Source organism: Musca domestica, unplaced genomic scaffold, assembly GCF_030504385.1.
Source record: "Musca domestica strain aabys unplaced genomic scaffold, Musca_domestica.polishedcontigs.V.1.1 19, whole genome shotgun sequence".
Lineage (NCBI taxonomy): Eukaryota > Metazoa > Arthropoda > Insecta > Diptera > Muscidae > Musca > Musca domestica.
Window position 1 is genome coordinate 11037027 of NW_026712245.1, and position 21443 is coordinate 11058469.

The following is a 21443-nucleotide window of genomic DNA, read 5'->3' on the forward strand; positions in this document are numbered from 1 at the left end:
AAAGTCCAAACAACAAATATGTATTTAAACTACAATGACATATTTTGGACATGGGACAAAAAGAAATGTGTAGCTAGTACACACCAGATACGACTTGAAAATGTCGTCAGCCGATGACAGAAATAATCAAAACCAGAAAGGGATTCATCTTCGAAAATATCACCCAAAGTTGTAATGTCCACACACACACACCCTCACATATTCTCTGTAATTATTTACCAAAGAATTTAACAGTTTATTTGTGCAAAAACTAAATATGGAAAACAATAAGACAACAACAATAGCAATAAAAATAGCAGCAGCAACAACAACAATAAGACGAAAATAGTAAGTGCGACGATGATAAGTTAATCAAATAGCCCGTCAAGTAGTTACAGGCTTACCATTTGATCCTATCCTCTTCTCTATCTATTGTCGTTCTCATCTGGCCGAGCTTTGCTTTCTTCGACTGATAAGAAGCGAGCGAACAACGAAGACGGCAGATGGGCTGCGGGCAGCAGCGGGGCGCTACTGATCGATGCATTTAAATGCAGCCGAATGAGAACGATAATAAGCCGCTCCGAACTGCATTTTTTGTTTGTTTGCATCGGGGTCTGGTTTTGGCGCTATAGGTTGTTTGTCTACTGGCTATTTTATTCAGAACTGTTTCGGTTGTGGTCACAGACTCATCTGCTTGGGGGAACGCCGAGGAACGTCTTGACAAAAGACAATTCGCATAGTCGATTGACAAATACAAAAGTCCGTGTGACAATTTCACAAAAATACTACGCCTGAAGTGTGCATGTGTTTGTGAGAAAGGAGTAAAACATTCAATCAAAGGATAATGAATTTTTAATGCAAAAAAGTGAAATTTAAAAAAAAAACAATTAAAAGATAAACTTTCGTAAAACGTAATAAGAGAATAGTGAGAGCCATAAAAATGGTTGAAACGGAAATAATTGTTACCAACTCATCTGAGCCCACCACCAAAGCCAGTTTAATTGTTGTTTCCAATCGCTTGCCTTTTGTGTTGGTTAGAAATCCCACAACCGGAAAATTGGAACGTAAAGCAAGGTAAGTGTTTTCCGAATTAAGTAATTAAGTGGAAATGCTATTGTGGCGACTTTGATCTTTGGCGATTATTTGGGTTGCCTGAAATGTCACTGACATTGAGTCCATTGTCACTGTGTCCTCGCCAGTGCTGGCTAGCTGATTGATACGCCTTTCACAATGACAATAACAACGGCAGCAGCAGCAACAACAACATCATCAGCATCAATACTAATTATAATATTCTTCGTTAATCGTGGATTTAATTTCTTATCACTATCGACTGTATTCGCATGTTAATTTGTTCTTGTTGCTGCTCTACGTTTTCTATAAGGGTTGAAAGAATGTTTGAAAATCAAGTTACACGGGCCATTGACAATAATAGTTGACAGATAGTAGTTATGTGAACATGTGTGTGTGTCTACATTTTATGATGCATTTCACACTGTACTACAGCTAGTGAATATTTTAAGACATATTAAATTATTCGTTTTTAAATATGTGCGAGTTTCCACAAACAAACAATACTTTCGAAGACAATATTGTCAGTGAAATATTTTCATATTAGGGTCGTTAAAAACTCTTCCGCATTATTTCCTAGAAAAAATTAAACTCATCACAAATCGAATGGACTTTAATCAAAAGTTTAGTGTTATAAATTATATACTTCTTACTGCAACGTTATAGGTCGAATTAAAAATAATATATTATATAAGTAAATGATAGGCAATTTGATCTACATGAATACACCCCGACCCAACCGTTATATTTTTAAATTTTAAAACTGAAGTTTTTTTCTCCAGAGTATTAGAGCTGTTGGCCCAGGAAAGGCAACTTATTAACTACATATGAACCAATTTCAAATTATTTTTCATATCCTGGGGTTCATTGTGTAGTATTCGTTTTGATATTACGTTGTAATGGAAAAAATAAATGGTTTTAACATTTTTTAAACAAAAATTCATTTATAAACTAGAGTCAAAATATAATAAATAAAGAATAAAGGTCAAGTTCGAATATGGTTGTATTTATTGTACTTTAGTGATTGTAGCCAATTTTTTCAATGAAAATCCTGAAAATCCACAAAAGGAGTTCCTTCTGAGTGCTTTACTCCATAGAAGGGTATTGTCTATATAGGTCCACGATATCGTATATCCCCCATATAACGGTATTTTGATGACTTTAGGTACATTTTTCAATTGAATCTTCTAAAAATCTACACTGGAAGTTCTTTCTAAGCACCCTGGAAGCGAAATGTCAATATCGGTCCACGACAACGGTATCGCGGATATTCAATATTTTGACTATTTTAGGGACATTATTCACCGGAATTGTTTCAAATTTCGTATTTTAAATTCGTAATGGGTACTACAGCCTATGACGAAAAATTGCATATGCAGGTCCACGCCTTCCTACAGCCTCCATATAGCGGCACCTCCCAATATTCGGTATTTTGATGATTTTAGCTGAAATTTCGTATTTGATTTTCCTAATAAGTACTACTATGTAGGTCCAGTACCTCCCTATATTCGGTATTTTTTATGATTTTAGCTACATTATTCACCGTTTTTTTTAAGTTTCGTATTTGAGTATTATAATGGCTTATGACAAATGTTGCCTATGCAGGTCCACGTCTTCGTATAAACCACAATATAAAGGCTATATTCGGTATTTTTACGATTTTAACAGAATTTTTAAAGGATTTCAGTCCTTGAAAATTTCCAACTTCGTTGCAAATGATGGAGGGTATTTAAAGTTCGGTCTGACCGAACTTACTGCTTTGTTACTTATTACTTATAAAATCAAGTAACAAGACATATTTACATATGACTTAACTATAACAGGTGTTATTTTATCACAGAATCTGCCTACATATTTAATTATTTTTAATAACATTCAACAAGAAAATGTTAAATCCGTCGAAAATGTGGCTAGGAACTTAAAAAAACAATAACTATAATATATAATATCCCAAAAACCTAATCATCAATTCAACATTATTCGATGCGATCGACCTATTTAGATTTCCAAAATACAAATTATTATTATTAATTCTCGAATTGATTTTCTGAGATATCGAAAAAAATCGGTTAAAATTATGAATAAAAATTTTGAGTCAAAGTAGATAGCAGTAATGTTATCGGTAGGATTAAGTGACTATTTACTTATTGTGGGCACTAAATTGCCGGTAACTTTTGTCTGTAACCTAAAAAATGAGTTAGTGAATATGTAGTACATGGTCTTCAAAGTCCTGGGATCGTTAAGTGACGTTATGTTGAACCCATGACAAATAGAACAAGCCTATTGAATTTTTCTATTAAAAAAACACGCAAAATGCCCAATTTCAGTCGATTTATTTCATCTATAGTGGATGTATATGAACATGTTTGCACGTATGGTTTAAATACTTTGAGAGCCTAGAATGCCATATTGGATTGGAATTGGAAAATCGTCCAAATTTTCAAAATATTTTGAAACTGCTTAGTCAATATACGAATATATCATTAACGCTCATCAAATATATATACTTTAAATTCTCCAACTTATATTTCAAAGTGTAACAATGGAATGACAAAATTGATATACTCTGCATCTAAACAATAAAATTGCTACCAAAAATATAATAAACAAATGTCTATTTAAACTCTAACTCCACTTTCCCACTGAATAGGTATCACTGACGCGTTACTTCTACTCATTTTATTGAAGATGTTTTAGGATATGATGACCTTTGTGTGTCTTTTCTCCTGTACAGCTTAGTAGATAATTTAGTTTTTATAATATTATAAATTAATACATAAAATGCAGACCTTATTGGAATATTTAAAATATTCCTAACAGTTTGATATCCTCGGACAGAAATCAGTCTTTTTCTGAAATTTTTGAAAAAAATAGTTTCAAATTTCAAAATGCCTGCCTATTGTTTTCTCTTTTTCTCTTTATTATATCGTAAAACTTGTAGATTCTTGCATGTTCTGGAACAATGCATTTAGTAACAAATTGTTAGCAGAATATACTACGACTTTAAACTTGACCCATCTCTAATCATTAAAATTCTTTTGGGGGCACAACAACTTGATCTCACCGACTGACAGTTTCCACCACAAATATTGGAAGATAAGTTAAATAAATTATAATTAAGATGACTCCATGCTAATTCAGAAGCCAATAAGATTCAAAAATTGGTTTTTTTGTATTGTCGTATTTTGATAAGGCCTCGATATAAGTGTACGGCCTGATTTTAAGTATAACAAATTTAAACCATATTTTCTCCTACAAGGATTTTCAATCAGAATATCATCGTTTTAATAACAAATAATGAACGTTCCACCTCAAGCCTGAAGATTTTTTATTTCTCGAAGCGTTTAATTATGTATAACTTATTTCTATTGTATGTTAGAAGTGTATAATGGCTCATATCTTCTTTACATTTATCCATTTCTTTTGGCAATATTTCCCCATGCTTTGCATGACTTAAAGACCAATTCAACGTTGCGTATACTTCATTTATGAATAGAATATGTTATACGCCACACACGCACACTCTGCGCAAATAAAGTTAAGCTTTTTTGTATTTTTTGTTGTTGTCACACATTGAAGTAGAAAGTTTTAACACATAGATTAAATTTATGTAAAAAAAACAGCAATATTAATAAATTCGTCCAAGGGTTAATTTTTGGTGTTTCTTTCTTTATTAATTTTTAGTGCTGGCGGTTTGGTTACAGCTGTGTGTCCCGTTGTCATTCGTGGCCATGGTCTATGGGTTGGTTGGCCCGGAATTCATTTACAGGATCCAAATGAACCTATTCCAGAATCAAATCCAACGGATCAAACACCAACAGCTGGTCTGAAATCTGAACAGGTAATTGAAAATACTATTCAACTTTGAGGTTATTATGAATACCAAAAAAATTAAAGGGACTGTTAAAAACATCAAAAGAAATTGAACGAAAAAAAAACCATTAAATAACAATTAATAGCCTGGGTTTGTATAACAATTGGAAAGAAAACTCAAAAGGACAACACATATTCCTTGTATGTTTCTCAAAATTTTAAGAAATTGTTTAATTTAAAATAAATTGATGTTTTTTTGTTCAGTTCATTTTCGTATTGTCGTACAGAAATAAATTACTAATAAAAACAGTCATAGAATTCCTTTCCTTTGTTTCGTATTGTTTTTTCGACACACAATAGCTAGCTCTGAGTGTATATTTTTAATCTATACTATTTAAGCTATATTTTCATTTTCTACAATTTGCTTCTAAAATCAGAGTATTTTATCTTATTAAAAAAATGTTAAAATAATCTCTCAATTCAGATTCAGTCAATTATCACAGTAGTTATCATACAAATAATGCGTGATAAAAAATGAATTGATAATTGACAGTATTGAAATTATGTGTTATCCAAATTACTCATTTTTTTAAAATTAAAATAGTAATTAATAATTTTTATAAAGGAAAGAAATGTCAAATGAAAATTTTTAAAATCGAATATTTTTCATTTCCTTTTTTTTATTAAACAAGAATCTAGCCCCAGATCTTAATATTGACCTTTAATATATTCCCTTAAGTTACGATTAATATTTTTTCATCTCTCCATTTCCATAAACAGGTCGTCTCAGTCAATATAAATCCGAAAATATTCGACAGTTATTACAATGGCTGCTGCAATAAAATATTCTGGCCCCTATTCCACTCCATGCCAGGCAGAGCTACCTTTGGTGCTGATCACTGGAACGATTACATTACGGTGAATAAACATTTCGCTGCTCGTACCATAGAAGCATTGGAGAAATGCTTGGCCAAGAACAGTGGCCAGGACAAGAATCCTCCCATAGTTTGGATTCATGACTATCACTTGATGTTGGCAGCCAATTGGGTCCGCGAACAGGCTGAGGAAAAGAAATTACCCTGTCGTTTGGCCTTCTTTTTGCACATCCCATTTCCACCATGGGATATTTTCCGTTTGTTCCCATGGTCCGATGAAATACTACAGGGCATGCTAGGCTGTGATTTGGTGGGCTTTCATATACAGGACTACTGTTTGAATTTCGTGGATTGTTGCCAACGTAACTTGGGTTGCCGTGTGGACCGCAACAACCTGTTGGTGGAACACGGTGGACGCACGGTGCGTGTTCGTCCACTGCCCATCGGCATACCCTATGAACGTTTTGTCAATTTGGCTAAGGAGGCACCGAGTGTCCTGAAAGGCACAGAACAGCAACAGACAATATTGGGTGTGGATCGCTTGGACTATACCAAAGGTTTGGTGCATCGCTTGATGGCATTTGAGGTTCTATTGGAAAAGTATCCACAGCACAAGGAAAAAGTTTCTCTGCTGCAAATTTCGGTGCCCTCACGTACGGATGTGAAAGAATATCGTGAATTAAAGGAAGAGGTGGATCAGTTGGTGGGTCGTATTAATGGTCGATTCACGACAGCCAACTGGGCTCCCATACGTTACATTTATGATTATGTAGCTCAGGATGAGCTGGCCGCTCTATATCGTGATGCTGCCGTCTGCTTAGTTACTCCCCTTAGAGATGGCATGAATTTGGTGGCCAAGGAATTTGTAGCCTGTCAAATTAATCCAGTACCAGGTGTGCTAATTATATCTCCATTTGCTGGTGCTGGAGAGATGATGCACGAAGCTTTACTCAGTAATCCCTATGAAGTACATCAGGCCGCTGAAGTTATACACAGAGCCCTTACAATGCCCGAGGATGAGAGAACGCTGCGCATGAGTCGTTTGAGAAGACGTGAGTCAGAGTGTGATGTTAATCATTGGATGCGTTGTTTCCTTAAAGCTATGGGCACATTGGAAATGGATGATGTGGGTACAACGACAATGCAACCGGTAACCGTAGACGATTTCGATGATTATTTGCTAAAGTATGTTTCTAAATGAGATTCACATATTTACCACGAATTACAACAATTATTTCCTTTCTTTTTCAGATATATTGGCTACAATCACAAATTGGCGTTGTTATTGGATTATGATGGTACTTTGGCGCCAATAGCACCTCACCCCGATTTGGCAACACTATCGCCAGAAATGAAAAATCTACTTTTTAAATTGTCCAATCATTCGGATGTGTATGTGGCCATTATCTCTGGTCGCAATGTGGATAACGTGAAGAAAATGGTTGGCATCGATGGAATCACATATGCCGGTAATCATGGTCTGGAAATTCTACATCCCGATGGCAGTAAATTTGTACATCCAATGCCCATAGAATTTGAGAACAAAGTCAGTCAACTATTAAAAGCTCTGCAAGATACGGTAGGTTATGAAATATAATTTAAAAATCAGTAGTTTTATAACTATAACGCTTGTTTGTTTCTGCAGGTTTGTCGTGATGGCGCCTGGGTTGAAAACAAAGGTGCCCTACTGACCTTCCATTATCGTGAAACACCTAATCAACTGAGACCAGCCATGATTGAAAAGGCCCGCAGCTTAATGATCAAGTATGGATTTAGAGCAACAGAGGCCCATTGTGCCTTGGAAGCTCGTCCACCCGTACAATGGAATAAAGGTCGCGCTTCCATATATATTTTACGCACCTCATTTGGTGTGGATTGGAGCGAACGCATTAAAATTATCTACGTTGGCGACGATTTGACCGATGAAGATGCAATGGTTGCCCTCAAGGGTATGGCACGCACATTCCGTGTAACATCCTCGGATATTGTTAAAACCGCTGCTGATCATCGCTTGCCATCGACAGACTCTGTCTACACTATGTTGAAATGGGTTGAACGTCACTTCATGGGACGAAAGGCGCGGGCAAATTCACTGACCTACCGTAATCCGAAGGGAGATGGAGTACGAACCCAAATGTCACTGGAAATTGCATCCAATTCGAATAGTGTGGACGTGGAACATGTTTAAAACATTCCAATGAATTTATAAGTATTCATTCCAAAGCTGGAGAATGATAATCCCTAGATGTGTACCTTAATCAGTTCGTTAATATTTTTTATCAATAAATAATTGTTTATTTTAATTACAAAATGGTTGTATTTTTCACAAATAGACCGGATATTCATAAACTTGTGTTTAGTTAAGTAGAAACTACAAGTTCATATATACTCTGTTCCAGAACTTGCAAGAGGTTTTCTTATATAGAAGAATCCTGTATTATCTGCGAGGATAGAATAGGTTATCGGCTTTTATATGGAGAATTCGGCGAGCAAAGTATTTTCTTATAGTCCACAATCACTTGAGATGCCAACAAACAAATTATACAAAGCACAAACTATTTCAAAAAAAAAAAAAAAAAAACAATATTTAATAAATTATGTCATATTCAGACATTTGATGGAGGTCATTTCGACTCGCCCCTTGAAAAGAGGGATATTGGAAATATATATCCAAAATACGCGTTTTGCCAAAGTAATATGTAATTATGCCCGTTTCCATCACATTTCCGATCGGCTAAATAATGTAATACGTGACCGGAATCATCTCAAAGAAAAGTCTCCTTTAGCATACAACTCAAAATAGTTCGTGTAAACACTAAATTTACTTTTAGGTAAGAGCAATTTACAACTATTTCACTGACATAAAAAAAGATAAGATACATCGTCTCACGTAGCTGAGGTGGTACGTAGTATGTCCTTACAATCACGAAATACATATAAACATATAATCATACAAAGCATTTTCTATTTATTTAAATTGGAAGTTAAATATAAAATACTTTTTGTTTTGGCAAAATGAACATAATATACAATCAAAAATAAACAAAACCTCACACAGAAATGCCAATATTATTGCTAGTATTTTCATTTTTATTCTAAAGGGCCTTATAAATACATGAGTCACCAATCTTAATTGTGGGATATCACCAACCAAGATATAATAAAGAAGAAGAGGAATATAGGATAAACAGCCAATGGTTTGCGATTGGGTGGTTGACTGTCACCCAGGAAAATGAACGAAGCTGAAATGACAAAACGTTTAATGTAAGTGGTTGTTCTTGTAAATTTGCTAAAGTTCTTACCGTAAGTAGCCCATAGAAATCCTAATGTTGTGGTTAAAAGACGTAAAAAGAATAGTAGTGGTGATTGCGTGGCAAGCAAAATAATACGACATACTATAAGAGATATGGCAACGGGTGTAAGACAATATCCCAGAACACACACAGATTGGAAAAATGAGCTGCAGACAAAAAAAAAAAAAAACATGCTAAGTTATGTCCATTTGGTTTACTATTTAGTAGGGTTTATGCTTACATATTGCCACCTAAAAGCTTAGAATTTAACGTTACAATGGCAGCACCTATCCACACTATGACAAAAACCTGAGCAAATTCCGGACCGCCATCATAATCTCCTACAGATGAGCCTTGTAAAATTGTGGCCATGAATGTACACAAAACTAAAGGACCCCATAGATCCCCTGAAAAAAGGAGCGTATTTTTTATAAATGTTAACATTCTAAACATCATATATACTTACAATCCTTTAATAAACTTGACTTTTCTTTGGGATAAAGGACATGATAGAATTTCACACCCACTGCTCGTACATCACGCAACTATCAAAATTGAAAATGTAAATATCTGTGTCTACATCTTTTAGCAGTAGCAAAATCTAATTGATTTTTTGAAACATGTGCATATGTTAAAAATTACTTGGCGATCTATGTTTTTTCTGGAAGGCACACCCAGAAATACCAATGACATAGAAATGTACATATAACATGTTTCCATGCCTTTATATATTGCTCTTGTTTTCACTAGTTTCATAAACCTTTATTACATGTTGCCTTTTTCTTATTCGGATTTTTGGAATAGATTCTAGACTTTTGGGTAGAATTACAGGTTGAACTGATATTTAAAAGAAAACGAGAACCATTCAACCATTGAATGCCAGTTCTATGATTTGAAATCATTCAAACACGTTGGTTTTGCTCTTAGAAATCCAACCAATAAGAAAACATAACTTGTAATAAAGCTTCTTGGGTGTCTTGTAGTGCATATATATTTGTGTGATGTGGACAATTTCTACGTCTTGTGGTGACATGTTACAAAGATCTGGGTAGTACCACTAAACTGCAATTAAGTCCAATTTTAAATTTCGAATTGCAAGGAACTTTACTTACAACTGTCTCCTTAATGGGTTCATCCAGAGTATTAAAATCAGGTGCACCAATTGGAGCATTATTTGTCTTGCTGCTGCCCGGTATTGACATATCACCCTCAAGACTAGCATTGGAGTAGTCATCCATCTAATAGTGTTCCAATAAAATGTTTATTGTTGATTAGAAATTACAATGAGAGGTACTTACATCTAATTTGGAATCCATTTTAATGGAATGTTTGTAGTTATGTGGCCAATGGGTTTTTTTGGTGGAGTTATCTGTCTTTGATGAGTTGTTCCGTGGTAGAAAAATATATTCACTAAATGGAACTAGTTTTGTTTACATTGTGAAATGTCAAAGTCAAATGAAGTACTTACTTATGCGACAGTAACCGAGTAATCGTGAAGATGGTAGGTTTCTATAGATCAGAAATAGAGAAAATATATTTTTTTTCCAATAGAAACATTAGGCAGGTTTCTAAAAATCAAAAATGAAAAGGCAAGTTAGTGGTGGTTGTCTGACATAAATTATTTTTGTGTGTTTGAAAAGTATGTAGATGTCGTTCGTTGTTGTAATAGGCGAGTTCGCACTAGTCAATAGATTTGAATATCATATAATATCTGGTGGAAACAATTGGATTTAGACAAAAGAATGGACTGGAACTATATCTCCCGATATTCCATACTTTGTTGATTTTAACGACATTATTCACCGGAATTGTTTCAAATTTGGTATTTGGATACTACAGCCTAAGACAGCTAAAATCATCAAAATACCTCCAGATGTTCGGTATTTTGATGATTTTAGCTACATTATTCACCGAAGTTTCGCATTTAAATATTGTAACGGCTTATGACAAAAGTTAACTATGCAGGTCCATGTCGTCGTATAGACCCCAATATAACAGCTACATTCGGTATTTTTAAGATTTTAACAGAATTTTTAACGGATTTTATTGTTTTTGAGAATTGCTAAATTCGTTCCAGATGGTGGAGGGTATTCAAAGTTCGGCCCGGCCTTACAGCTTTTTTTACTTGTTATATTTTGGTAAAATAGTGTTCCATGTATATTACCAGAACTATTTTTCATTTTTTAAAAATTCTTCTTTATTTTTACAAAATTTTTTTAAACCCGCTAAGTTTGAAAGTAGTGGCAAATGAGCATGGAGCTAAATATTCCTAACTCAATTATACCACTTTTTATTTTTTAGCTCGGTTTTGTGTAAGGGACTTTTTTCAAACTACTAGGCAATAGTTTCAAATTATATTGTGTTTATTACAAATACAATGAAACGTTGAAAAAAAAAAAAAACAAATAAAATAATTTATTTTCATTTGTATTTTTTTAGATTATTATTTTGATGTTTATTACAAATTTGTTTTATTTAAATTAAATACATATATGTATGAAAATAAAAATTGGGTACCAAAAAAGTTATGTCCGCCGCCCCTAGTATTATCTTTGTTGCTTTACTTTAATTATTTTTGTTTATATTGTTAAAGACTCTAACATAATTATTATTATTATTATCATTAATATAAAACATAATCTTCTGCCTGCAAACACCTTAGTTCTTCTTCTTTTCATAGTTGGCTTGGATGGCCTTCAACAACCAGCCGACTTCTTCGACAGTCTTGATTTGGAAGTTGGCATAGGTCTTCAAGTTGGGCAATTCAGAGACTCTGAAAGTTTTGCCAATGCCGGACAACATTTTCATGGCATCTTCATCGGTGGTGTCGTCACCGCAGTAGACGATTTTCAAGTTCTTGGCCCAGTCGGCATCGAATTGTTTTTCCAAGATCATTTTGGCGCCCTCACCTGAAATTTGGATAAAAAAAGTATAAAATTTAATAACGGATTTGAAAGGAGGGAGAAGTTGAGAATTAATGTAAATAATTGTGCTGCATATATGGGTCAATGAACTGCAAGCTACATTTCACACTTTCAAAGTATGGATGCCTATTAATTGAAATAAGTGGATTTTACGATGCATTTTCAGAAGTAAAAATTCTTAGTATTTTATGGTGGTGTGGACCTCGATAAGCTAAATTTATACAGGGTATGAATCGTTTCAGATGCTTATACCTATAAACATTTTCATCCCAATTCAATGTACACTAAATGTATACAGGGTGAGATGAAAGTACTACAACCAACTTCAGACTGTTGTTATTTTCTATACCACTCTCTGACAGCTGTTAAAATTATTCCAGTAATAGCTCATTATATTGTATACAAGCGTACAAAAGCATTTTTGTGAGAATTTTCCAAAAAGAATGTTATTCGTGATGGAATTCCAGCGTGATAGTGTGATTTATTTATATTTGGCTGGAAAACCAATAAATCTTTTATGTCTGGTACCATCGCTCGTTACCTTGATACTGGTAGCGTAGCCCGACGTCAAGGAATTGGACGGAAGAAAACAGCAACATCAACAGAAATGGTTCGAAAAGTAAAGAAGCGTCTAGACCGAAACCCGCGTCGCAGTGGCCGAAAATGGCCCTTGAGCTGAACATATCGCAATATTCCATTCGGCAAATATTGAAAAATGAGCTCGGGGTAAAATCATTGAAATTCCAAAAAATGCAAGAACTTACACCGCAACAGAAAGAAAATAGACTCAAAAGAGTTGCTTCACTTGGCCGAAAGTGGTGAACTGCCGAATTTGGTTTTCTCCGATGAGAAAACAGACGTTGTCCAGCAGTTTGTAAACAAACAAAATGATGGTGTTAACTTGCCAAAGAGGTCAGCTGAAAATGTGCATCTTCGGTTGACCTCCAGAACTCAAGCGCCGGCATTGGTGATGGTGTGGGCCGCCATAACAGCCGATGGTTGCTCTCCGCTAGTATTGATAAACCGTGGCATCCGAAGAAATGTCGAATATTATCGCGAAAATATTCTGGAGGATGTATTAAAGCCTTGGGCACGCAAATATTTTGGCCGCATACCTTAGACATTCCAACATCGCACTCAGCACGCACAACCCAAGAATGGTTACAAAATGAGGTTCCTCGCTTCATTTACAGCGCACAATGTCCACCAACATCTCCGGATACCAATCCGTTGGACTATTGTGTCTGGATTATTTTGGAAAGCAAGGTTGGCACTAAAAAATACCAAAGTATCGATCACCATAAGCAAGCGTTTCGCCGGGAATGGGCCAAAATACCGCAGAGCAACATTTGGACAGCGTGTGGCGGTTTCATTGGCCATAATTCGTGCCAAAGGTGATCAATTCGAACAAATCTAAACTTATTCTAAAATTTGATGCTATTTCCGACATTTTTTGTTTTCATTCAATAAAATTAAAAAAGTGTAAAATTTAAAGCGTTTGACTTTGTTACAGTTTTTTTTTATCTCACCCTGTAACATTAGTCCAATTGAAATGAAATTTTAAGATGTTAAATTGAATACTGCTTAATATAGTGGATTTATACCATTCAACTGTTTTACTCCTCCATGGAATAAGGATGCCTTTCGAGGCGGAGGAGATAAGTACTTTTATCACAGTGGAGAATGTAGTTATTTCATATTTTGCACAAAACCAGAGAAGGACTTGCTCTTTTCCCAACTGGTCTCAATTATTTATTTCGCAGCAGGTTAAGACCAGCTATACATATGCAAGGTAAGCTTAAAATCACGACTCAAAGATTATGGGTTTAAAGATTTTTGATTTTGTAATAAGTAAAAATAAGTTATCCTTTTTAGGTACAGCATACTAAACATCTTCATGGGACTTCTAAGCGTATATAAAGGAATTTGAGTTTCATCATTCATATCTTTTTTTGTCGATGTCTAAGGACAGACATTTCTACGACGCAGAAGACGGATATCGATGCATTGCAAATATGTCTGACTGTTCATTTTTGGCCCACAAAAGAACATGATCAATACTGCTAATGATCTATAAATTGACATGTTTGATACAAAAACATACACACAGAAACACATCAATCTGCTCAATTATCTGTGAAAATAATCATATTTTAAGACAAACATTTGTCTAAGAAATTTACGCTTGATTGCCGAGGAAAAACAAAAAAATGTATATTTATCTATACATACATACATACATACATACATATTTGTATTCGTTTGATGTTACACAGCAGAATTTATGTCTCCAAAAACAGAAGCTGTCTGAGAGGACAGAAATAACGAAATCAGAACACTAATTAATTGTCTTGTCACCGCAGAAACAGAGAAAAAGAAAACAAGAGAAATTTTCAACGTAAACAAATTCCACACAAATCAAAAAAATAACAAAAAAAGTTCAACATATTTTTATTGTCCATAAGAAAAAAATAATAAGCATAACGTGTGTCAAGATAATGCCACGGGACACCCGAAATATATCATATAACCAACCCACAGCAGTGTGTATGTGTGCGTGTGTACACTTTTGTTCCTCAGTGTATAAATACACACACAGTATGTGGGATATAGAAACATAAAAATGCTTGAATTTATTTTTTTCTGTTCTTCTAAAAATTGAATATTGCCTAGAGAAGAAGAACAACAGAAATTATTGGTGCCGTCTGAAAATTGCTGAGGAAAAAGTGCATAAGATCTCTTTCTCGGCGATTGTTTGAAATGCACAAACGAAGACAGACAGGCAAGTGGAAGAACAAAAAAAGTTCCAACGCAGAGTATCTTTTATAGAATTTTAACAAAAAACATTTCACTCTTATTATGACATACACAAAATGACAACGTCGGGGTATCTGTGAGTGTGTGTGTGAGTGATAGTAAAATTCGGCAGGTATCTTCAAACACACCGCACATTTTCCACTGATATGTATGCTGCCACTTCAAATCAAAAATCTGGAGGTGGTCCAGATACCCACACATAATAATAAATAATAGACGTTGTGAGAAAAATTGTTTTGTCATTTTTTTAAAAAATTACTTTTGGATTATTTAAAAGTAAAATTAGAGACTTTTTTCTTCGGCGAAACAAAAAATTACGCATGCATATATGTACATACATATAGGCAACAAAACTCCTACACTTGGGGTGGCAACACACGCACACACTTGCCATCAGAATGAGGAACATTTTTTTAGTTGGAAAAATCAAGCTAAAAATAAAATTCTTGAGATTTGCCCAACCCAACCCAGAAGGAAGAAAACTCTTCTCTAGAGGTGTACGCAGAACCCCCTGCCAGTTTGAATTTTTGTGCTCGGCATAAAATGGACAACTAGTAATATTTTTTTGTCTTATGAATATTCTGAAATCAGAACATCCATAACAAATTGTCTACCCATAGACCGTTTTGGGGGAGAGGATGGGAAATTGGCTTGCTGAAATTGCGTCATTAACACGAGAATTGTTTCCAAAAAATATTGTGATTTTCGTTTATAGATAATCTGTTTGCAAAGTGGATGTTTAGAAAAGTTTTTGTTTTCTTTAGTTTCGCATTTCTAGTTTGTAGTTTTGAAGAAAATTACAAACACACACACACATTATATACAATCATATACATTTGAAATCGTTAACCCATGTGAATGTATATAATGTATTATCGATCGATTTATGTTATTTCAGAATAGATTTGGAAAAAAGACAACAAAAATGCTATTGGCAACAAAAATATTGTAGATTTCAATTTCATATTTTCTTTCATATTTTTATATCCAATCATTCAGAGAGTCGGAAAATTTATTAAAACCATAATAAGTTTCCATAACATTTTAATGGGATACTCTATGAGACTAAAAATATGAAAATTGTAAAACCATATTCCATTCCTTAAAATGTCTTCAGGCTTTAAAATTGATGTATGAAAAAGGGAGGATTTTATATTTTCAACGAAAAGTCACGCCGTTTCATAAAACAACGAGAGAAAATCGCAGGCTTTCAGTGCAAACTTGCCTATGGATCACGTTTCGAGGTTTCGATTAGTTAGGCTCGAAGTTTCGATCCAAAGTTTTTGATGAAAGAATTTAAATAAAAATATTGAAGGTATTTGAATTCACATATGCCAGATCGATAAAAAGAACTCAAAAACTCTACAAAACATGTACCTTTTATATTTCGGAAATCCCATATTTCATAAAAACGTTTCTAAATAGTTTACTTAAAATCGGCTTATATTCAGCTAAGGATTTCATACTTTTCAGATACCCCCACCATACTATGGAGGATATATTAACTTTCTCATTCAGTTTGTGACTCCTCAAAGTATGCATGTTAGACCCTATAATGTATAAATAATTTTCATCAACGTAAAATAACGTAAATCGATTTAGCAATGTCCGTCTTGCAATGCTAAAATTTTGCCCACATGTGTATTTTGTCAGTAGACATGTCAATATCGGTCCAAATATGCGGTATTTTGACGATTTCTAACTGAATTGTTTAAAAGTCGGTAGTTGGAATTTGTAATGTGTTATAGCATCTGTGCCACATCCTTGTATATACAGGGTGAAATGAAAAAATGCTGCAGACTGCTGTCATTTTGAAGCCACTCGTCCGACAGTTGCCATTCGGCAAATATTAAAAAAATAGGCTCGGGGTAAAGCCATTGAAATTCCAAAAAGTGCAAGTAATACCGAATATCGGGATGTAGCGTTCTGTAAGCCACAAAAAGTATAACCCATCACAAATTCTCAGTATAGAATCTTAAACAATTCCGTTCGAAAATGTGGCTAAAATAATTAAAATACATACACCCTCCAGAATATTTTCTCGATAATATTCGCCATTTATTCTGATGCCACGGTCGATCAATAAGACCGGAGAGCGACCATCGGCTATTATGGCGGCCCACACCATCACCATGGCCGGCGCTTAAGTTCTGGTGCCTAGCCGAAGGTGCACATTCTCAGCTGACCTCTTTGGCAAGTAAACGCGATCATTTTGTTTGTTCACAAACTGCTGGACAACGAATGTTTTCTCATCGGAGAAAATCAAATTCGTCAGTTCACCACTTTCGGCCAAGCGAATCAACTCTTTAGCTCTTTTGAGTCTATTTTCTTTCTGTTGCGGTGTAAGTCCTCGGCCATTGCGACGCGGGTTTCGATCAAGTCGCTTCTTTACTTTTCGAACCATTTCCGCTGATGTTGCTGTTTTCTTCCGTCCACTTCCTTGACATCGGGCTACGCTACCAGTATCACGGTAACGAGCTATGGTACGAGACACAAAAGATTTATTCATTCGATACGGCTAAAACGTGCCTCATCGAAATAGCGGTTTTAGACCCTAGGTCTCTTTGGACCAAATTTATTTCAGGACATTTGGAGTCTGGTTGGTGTCCACGATAACTATCGAAAGGAGTATCCGATTTGGTCGAAACTTCGTACATCATAATATTTTTGTTAAAATTTGATCGTGTTCGGAGATGGGCAAAATCGGTCCACCACTTCTGGTATCTCCCCCCCCCCCCACAAAAGGTCAACATTTTCAAAGAAAATAATTTACCTTATCGAAAGAGAAAGTATAATTCGATTTTGTGCAAAACTTTGCACATCAAATTAACTCTTATAAAATGTGAAATAGTAGCCCAATTGTTTTAAAATTGCACACATCTCAATATTTCCATCTTCATAGGACAATATTGTATTACTCCTTCTGGTACATCCCTCACAACGGATCAAAATTTTAAGTAATTATAACTCTCATAAAACTCGAACATTTCGAAAATTATCAAATATCTCAACTATGTAGATATTTTTCTAAATATATGTTGAATACAAAATTCTTATTATTCTAAATGTTGAATACAAAATCGAAATATTTTAAACAAGATTTACTACAGCTATAAATTGTGAAAACTGTTAATACAAAACACATTGCCTTAATTCGTTCGTTCCACTTCTGTGCCAAATATTTTTAGATTTATTTGAATTCCTTAAAATCGGTAAATCCATAAGCTTTTAATTGTTTTGACCCGCCACCAGAATAAAATGTATTACAAATTATTTATAGCCATATATCTGTGGAACATATTTATTATTATACTCATATATGTATATGCACATATTGAGGAAAAATTCTATTATCGCAAATACTTTCGAAAGATGAATTTGCCATAAACATTTTGGTGGGGCTGTCAAAATTTGAAAGAAAGCAGCAGCGACATAAAAAGATATGAAATTTGCCTTATGCCGTTATAAAATACAACAAAACCGAAACAATTAATTTCATATTTCTTGATTTTGTTTTCATTTTTTTTGAATATGCCGCTGACAATAATCGAACGAATAATGTACGTTGGTTCGTACGTTCGTACGTACCGCACACATGTCATTTCAAACAAATTATTCACTTTGTAAATATAAAATCTTTACACCCAGTGGTTGTGTGACAGGCACACGACTGCCTGCCAAGTACCATGGATGCTAGAGCAAGAGCCATTGACCCACCAACGCCCAATGTAGTACCGCCAGCCGGCAGGAAGGTACATTTCTTGTATTGAATGAGTTTGTAATCAAAATAATATTTTGTGCATTTTTCATATTTCAAAATTGTTCAAAGTGACTCAGCCATGCATCTAACCGATGATGATGGGGATGAGTCTATGTTTAAATATGGATGCATGTATGTGCGTGTCTGTGTCTGTGTGTGTGTTTGGAAATAATTGAAATATTCGAATACAAAATAAAGTGTAAATTTAGCTAAATTTAAAAATTTGTTATACGCGTTGACAGTAGCAATGGACAGCAAGTGTCCGTCTGTCTGTCTGTCTATCGCTCGGTAGGTTGTCGTCCATAATATATTGCCGATTTGTGACACTGGCTGTTGGTTGCCGTGGTTGTCTATAATTTTGTCATTTTTCTTAAAAATACTCAAAGAATTTTTGGCTGCTGATCAGTTTTGCGAAGAAAACGAAAACAAAAACACAAACAACAGATATATCGAACCAACAACGCCTACTCAAAAACGGCCCAAACCCATTATTCATTTGCTTTATTTTTTGCCATTCAGCTAACGCTCATAAAAATAAAAGCTAAAGCAGTGTGTCTAGTGAAAATATATTTCCCTTGGATTTACAATTTGTTTCCCAAGAGAAAAATGGAACAAAAACAACAACAACGTATGTACAAATACAAATGCATGTATGGGGATCAGCAGATGTTTCGTTTTTGTTTGGGGGCAAAGCTGCTATGAAATATCACACAAGACAAACGCTACAGATTTGGAAAATTTCCGAAGATCCAGAAGATAAATTTTCTGCCATTTATACGATGTAGGAGACTTTAGGTTATGAAAAATTCTCCTCGGCGCAAATCTGCTTTCAATTAACTTTAAAAAAATGGTTTCTAAGCAGAACTCATGTTGGTTTCTAGCCAATGTATAATGGTCTCAAATTAGAATAATTATAAAAAACTAAATTGTATGGAATACATTTTCAAATGCAACTGATTTACAACCCTGCCTTTTCAAGATTTTTTGTTCCATTTCTTTTAATAGATTATTTAAGTAAACATTTCCGAAAAACGAGTTTAGAAATTTCAAAAATAGGTTCTAAACATTTTTCACATTTTGAATAAATTTAGAAATAGAAAAAATTAATGTTCGGCCTATTGAAGAAGAGTGTTGCCCAGAGTAGGTGTAAAATGTTTAAAATACTAAATTAATCGGTCCCTTCAATTGTTTTAACAAAATCAAAGCTTTGAAATCTCGTTGAATTAAGCCTTACTTTAAAATGGATCATGAATAAACTGGTGGCTGTTTTTCAAACTGAAAATGTGATACCCACCAATACTTATACATATATACATATAAATAAATAAATGGACAGGTGTTGTTGGGTTCTTCAAAACTTACCCTTATCCCAGTTGACACGTGGTTTGCCCTCCAAGGCATAGGGAGTTTCGATCAATTGGAAGCCATGGCTTTGGATCAAACCCTTGGCGCTTTCAATCAATTTGGCCTTCAATTTGTCATTGACACCCTTGTAGTGGTAGGTGACAGAGATTTTCTTATCCTCAACCCAGGCACCGGAGCACACAACCTACAATACAAAATACAAGACAAAGGTTAACATTTTGAACACATCTTTCCCAGTCTTAGCGGGGACACTTACCTTTTCCTTCAATTCAGCAACCAATTTGTTGTGCTTTTCCAACAATTCTTCGGGCATTTCAATTTTGAATTTCTTGCCGGAAGGATATTCAACTTCCAAACCGTGATTACCGGCATAGGTGACATTGGGCAACTTCAAGTGGTTCTTGATTTCGGTCAATTCACGGCCGGAGAAGATGCACATGAAGATCTTTTCGTTGGCGGCCAATTTCTTGATGTTGATTTCGGTATCCTTGGGCATAACCGACAATTCTTCGGTCAATGGGGCCAAGGTGCCATCGTAGTCCAACAACAAGGCAACTTGATCGGTGGGGGTAATGAAACTATAGTAAACCAATAATTGTTCTTAATTACCAAAAACCACACGCCAACCAGTCTCAACTTACCCTTCCAAAGCCTTGACGTAATCTTCTTCTTTTCTCATCAAAGGAGCCTTCTTTTGTTCAGCCATTTTTGTTCTTTTTCACAAAATATCCTCAAATTGAAAACTTCCCGTTGTACTAAACAAGCGGACAACTTTTTTAATACTGACTGTGCAATTCTCAAAAAAATCCTCCATCACCTCCAATTTTTCTTCAAATTTTCCTCGTTTCGCTTCGTTAATAAACCAAAAATTCAAATGTTTTAGTATGGGTTGGCGTTGGCGTAGAGGGAGATCTCTTTTGAATAGATTTTTCATATTTCGAGAAGATACCCCCCGCCACCCGATCAAGAAATCGGTGAGTTTTCATATTGTCCAAATTATGATAACTCTCTGTGCGCATTCGTAGTTCTTTTCACCTTCTTCACTGTTAATGTGTGTACACACTCACACATAGGCAAGAATTGTTCGTTTCTCCTAAATCGATCGAGAAGGAAAATTTGAAATATTCACCCACACATACATAAGCATGCAAGCACCGAAAAAGAAAGTGTAGACGTGCGGCAAATCTCTGCCACACACAGGCATTTTATTCGTTTAAACTCAATGTTGCCACATTTTGGGAAAGTTCGACCAAAATTGTCAGACAAATTGTTTATTGTATAATAAGTTGGATGCCAAGACAACTAGAAACTCAACAATTTGAGCTCAAAATTTAAGTTAAGTTCGAGTAGAACTTTTTATATAATTTACCATGCTCAAAATTCATGTAAATTAAATATTTTCGAGAGAAGTTAGTCTACTCACAATTAACAAGAAAGTGGGGCAGAAACCCAAAGCCAAGGGTACCGTTATATTTTTGTTATATGAAAATCTGGAGGTAGCGATATATTGATATTAAATGCAATTAATTTTGAAGTTACTGTGACC

General features: G+C 34.8%; 3 protein-coding genes across 3 annotated transcripts; 1 reads left to right on the forward strand and 2 right to left on the reverse strand.

Annotated features, from left to right (window-relative positions):
* Window positions 1-587: 587 nt before the first annotated feature.
* Window positions 588-7984, forward strand: TPS (alpha,alpha-trehalose-phosphate synthase [UDP-forming]). The gene is given in 5 exon segments (NM_001308978.1): window positions 588-1053; window positions 4735-4891; window positions 5644-6923; window positions 6990-7317; window positions 7384-7984. Coding segments are annotated over 5 exon segments (2442 nt in total). The 5' UTR covers window positions 588-919; the 3' UTR covers window positions 7927-7984.
* Window positions 7985-8683: 699 nt separating this feature from the next.
* On the reverse strand, window positions 8684-10491 carry LOC101888876 (protein YIPF6). The gene is made up of 6 exons (XM_005179821.4): window positions 10330-10491; window positions 10144-10269; window positions 9498-9576; window positions 9273-9438; window positions 9041-9198; window positions 8684-8980 (listed from the first exon to the last, which is right to left on the reverse strand). The coding sequence occupies exons 1-6, from the start codon at window positions 10345-10347 to the stop codon at window positions 8868-8870; spliced, it is 660 nt and encodes a 219-aa protein (XP_005179878.1). The 5' UTR covers window positions 10348-10491; the 3' UTR covers window positions 8684-8867.
* A 1122-nt stretch (window positions 10492-11613) lies between these two features.
* On the reverse strand, window positions 11614-20698 carry LOC101888696 (uncharacterized). Its single transcript, XM_005179820.4, has 4 exons — window positions 20539-20698; window positions 20154-20475; window positions 19895-20081; window positions 11614-11940 (listed from the first exon to the last, which is right to left on the reverse strand). Exons 1-4 carry the CDS (start codon window positions 20601-20603, stop codon window positions 11690-11692), a joined length of 825 nt encoding a protein of 274 aa, XP_005179877.1. The 5' UTR covers window positions 20604-20698; the 3' UTR covers window positions 11614-11689.
* Window positions 20699-21443: the final 745 nt, after the last annotated feature.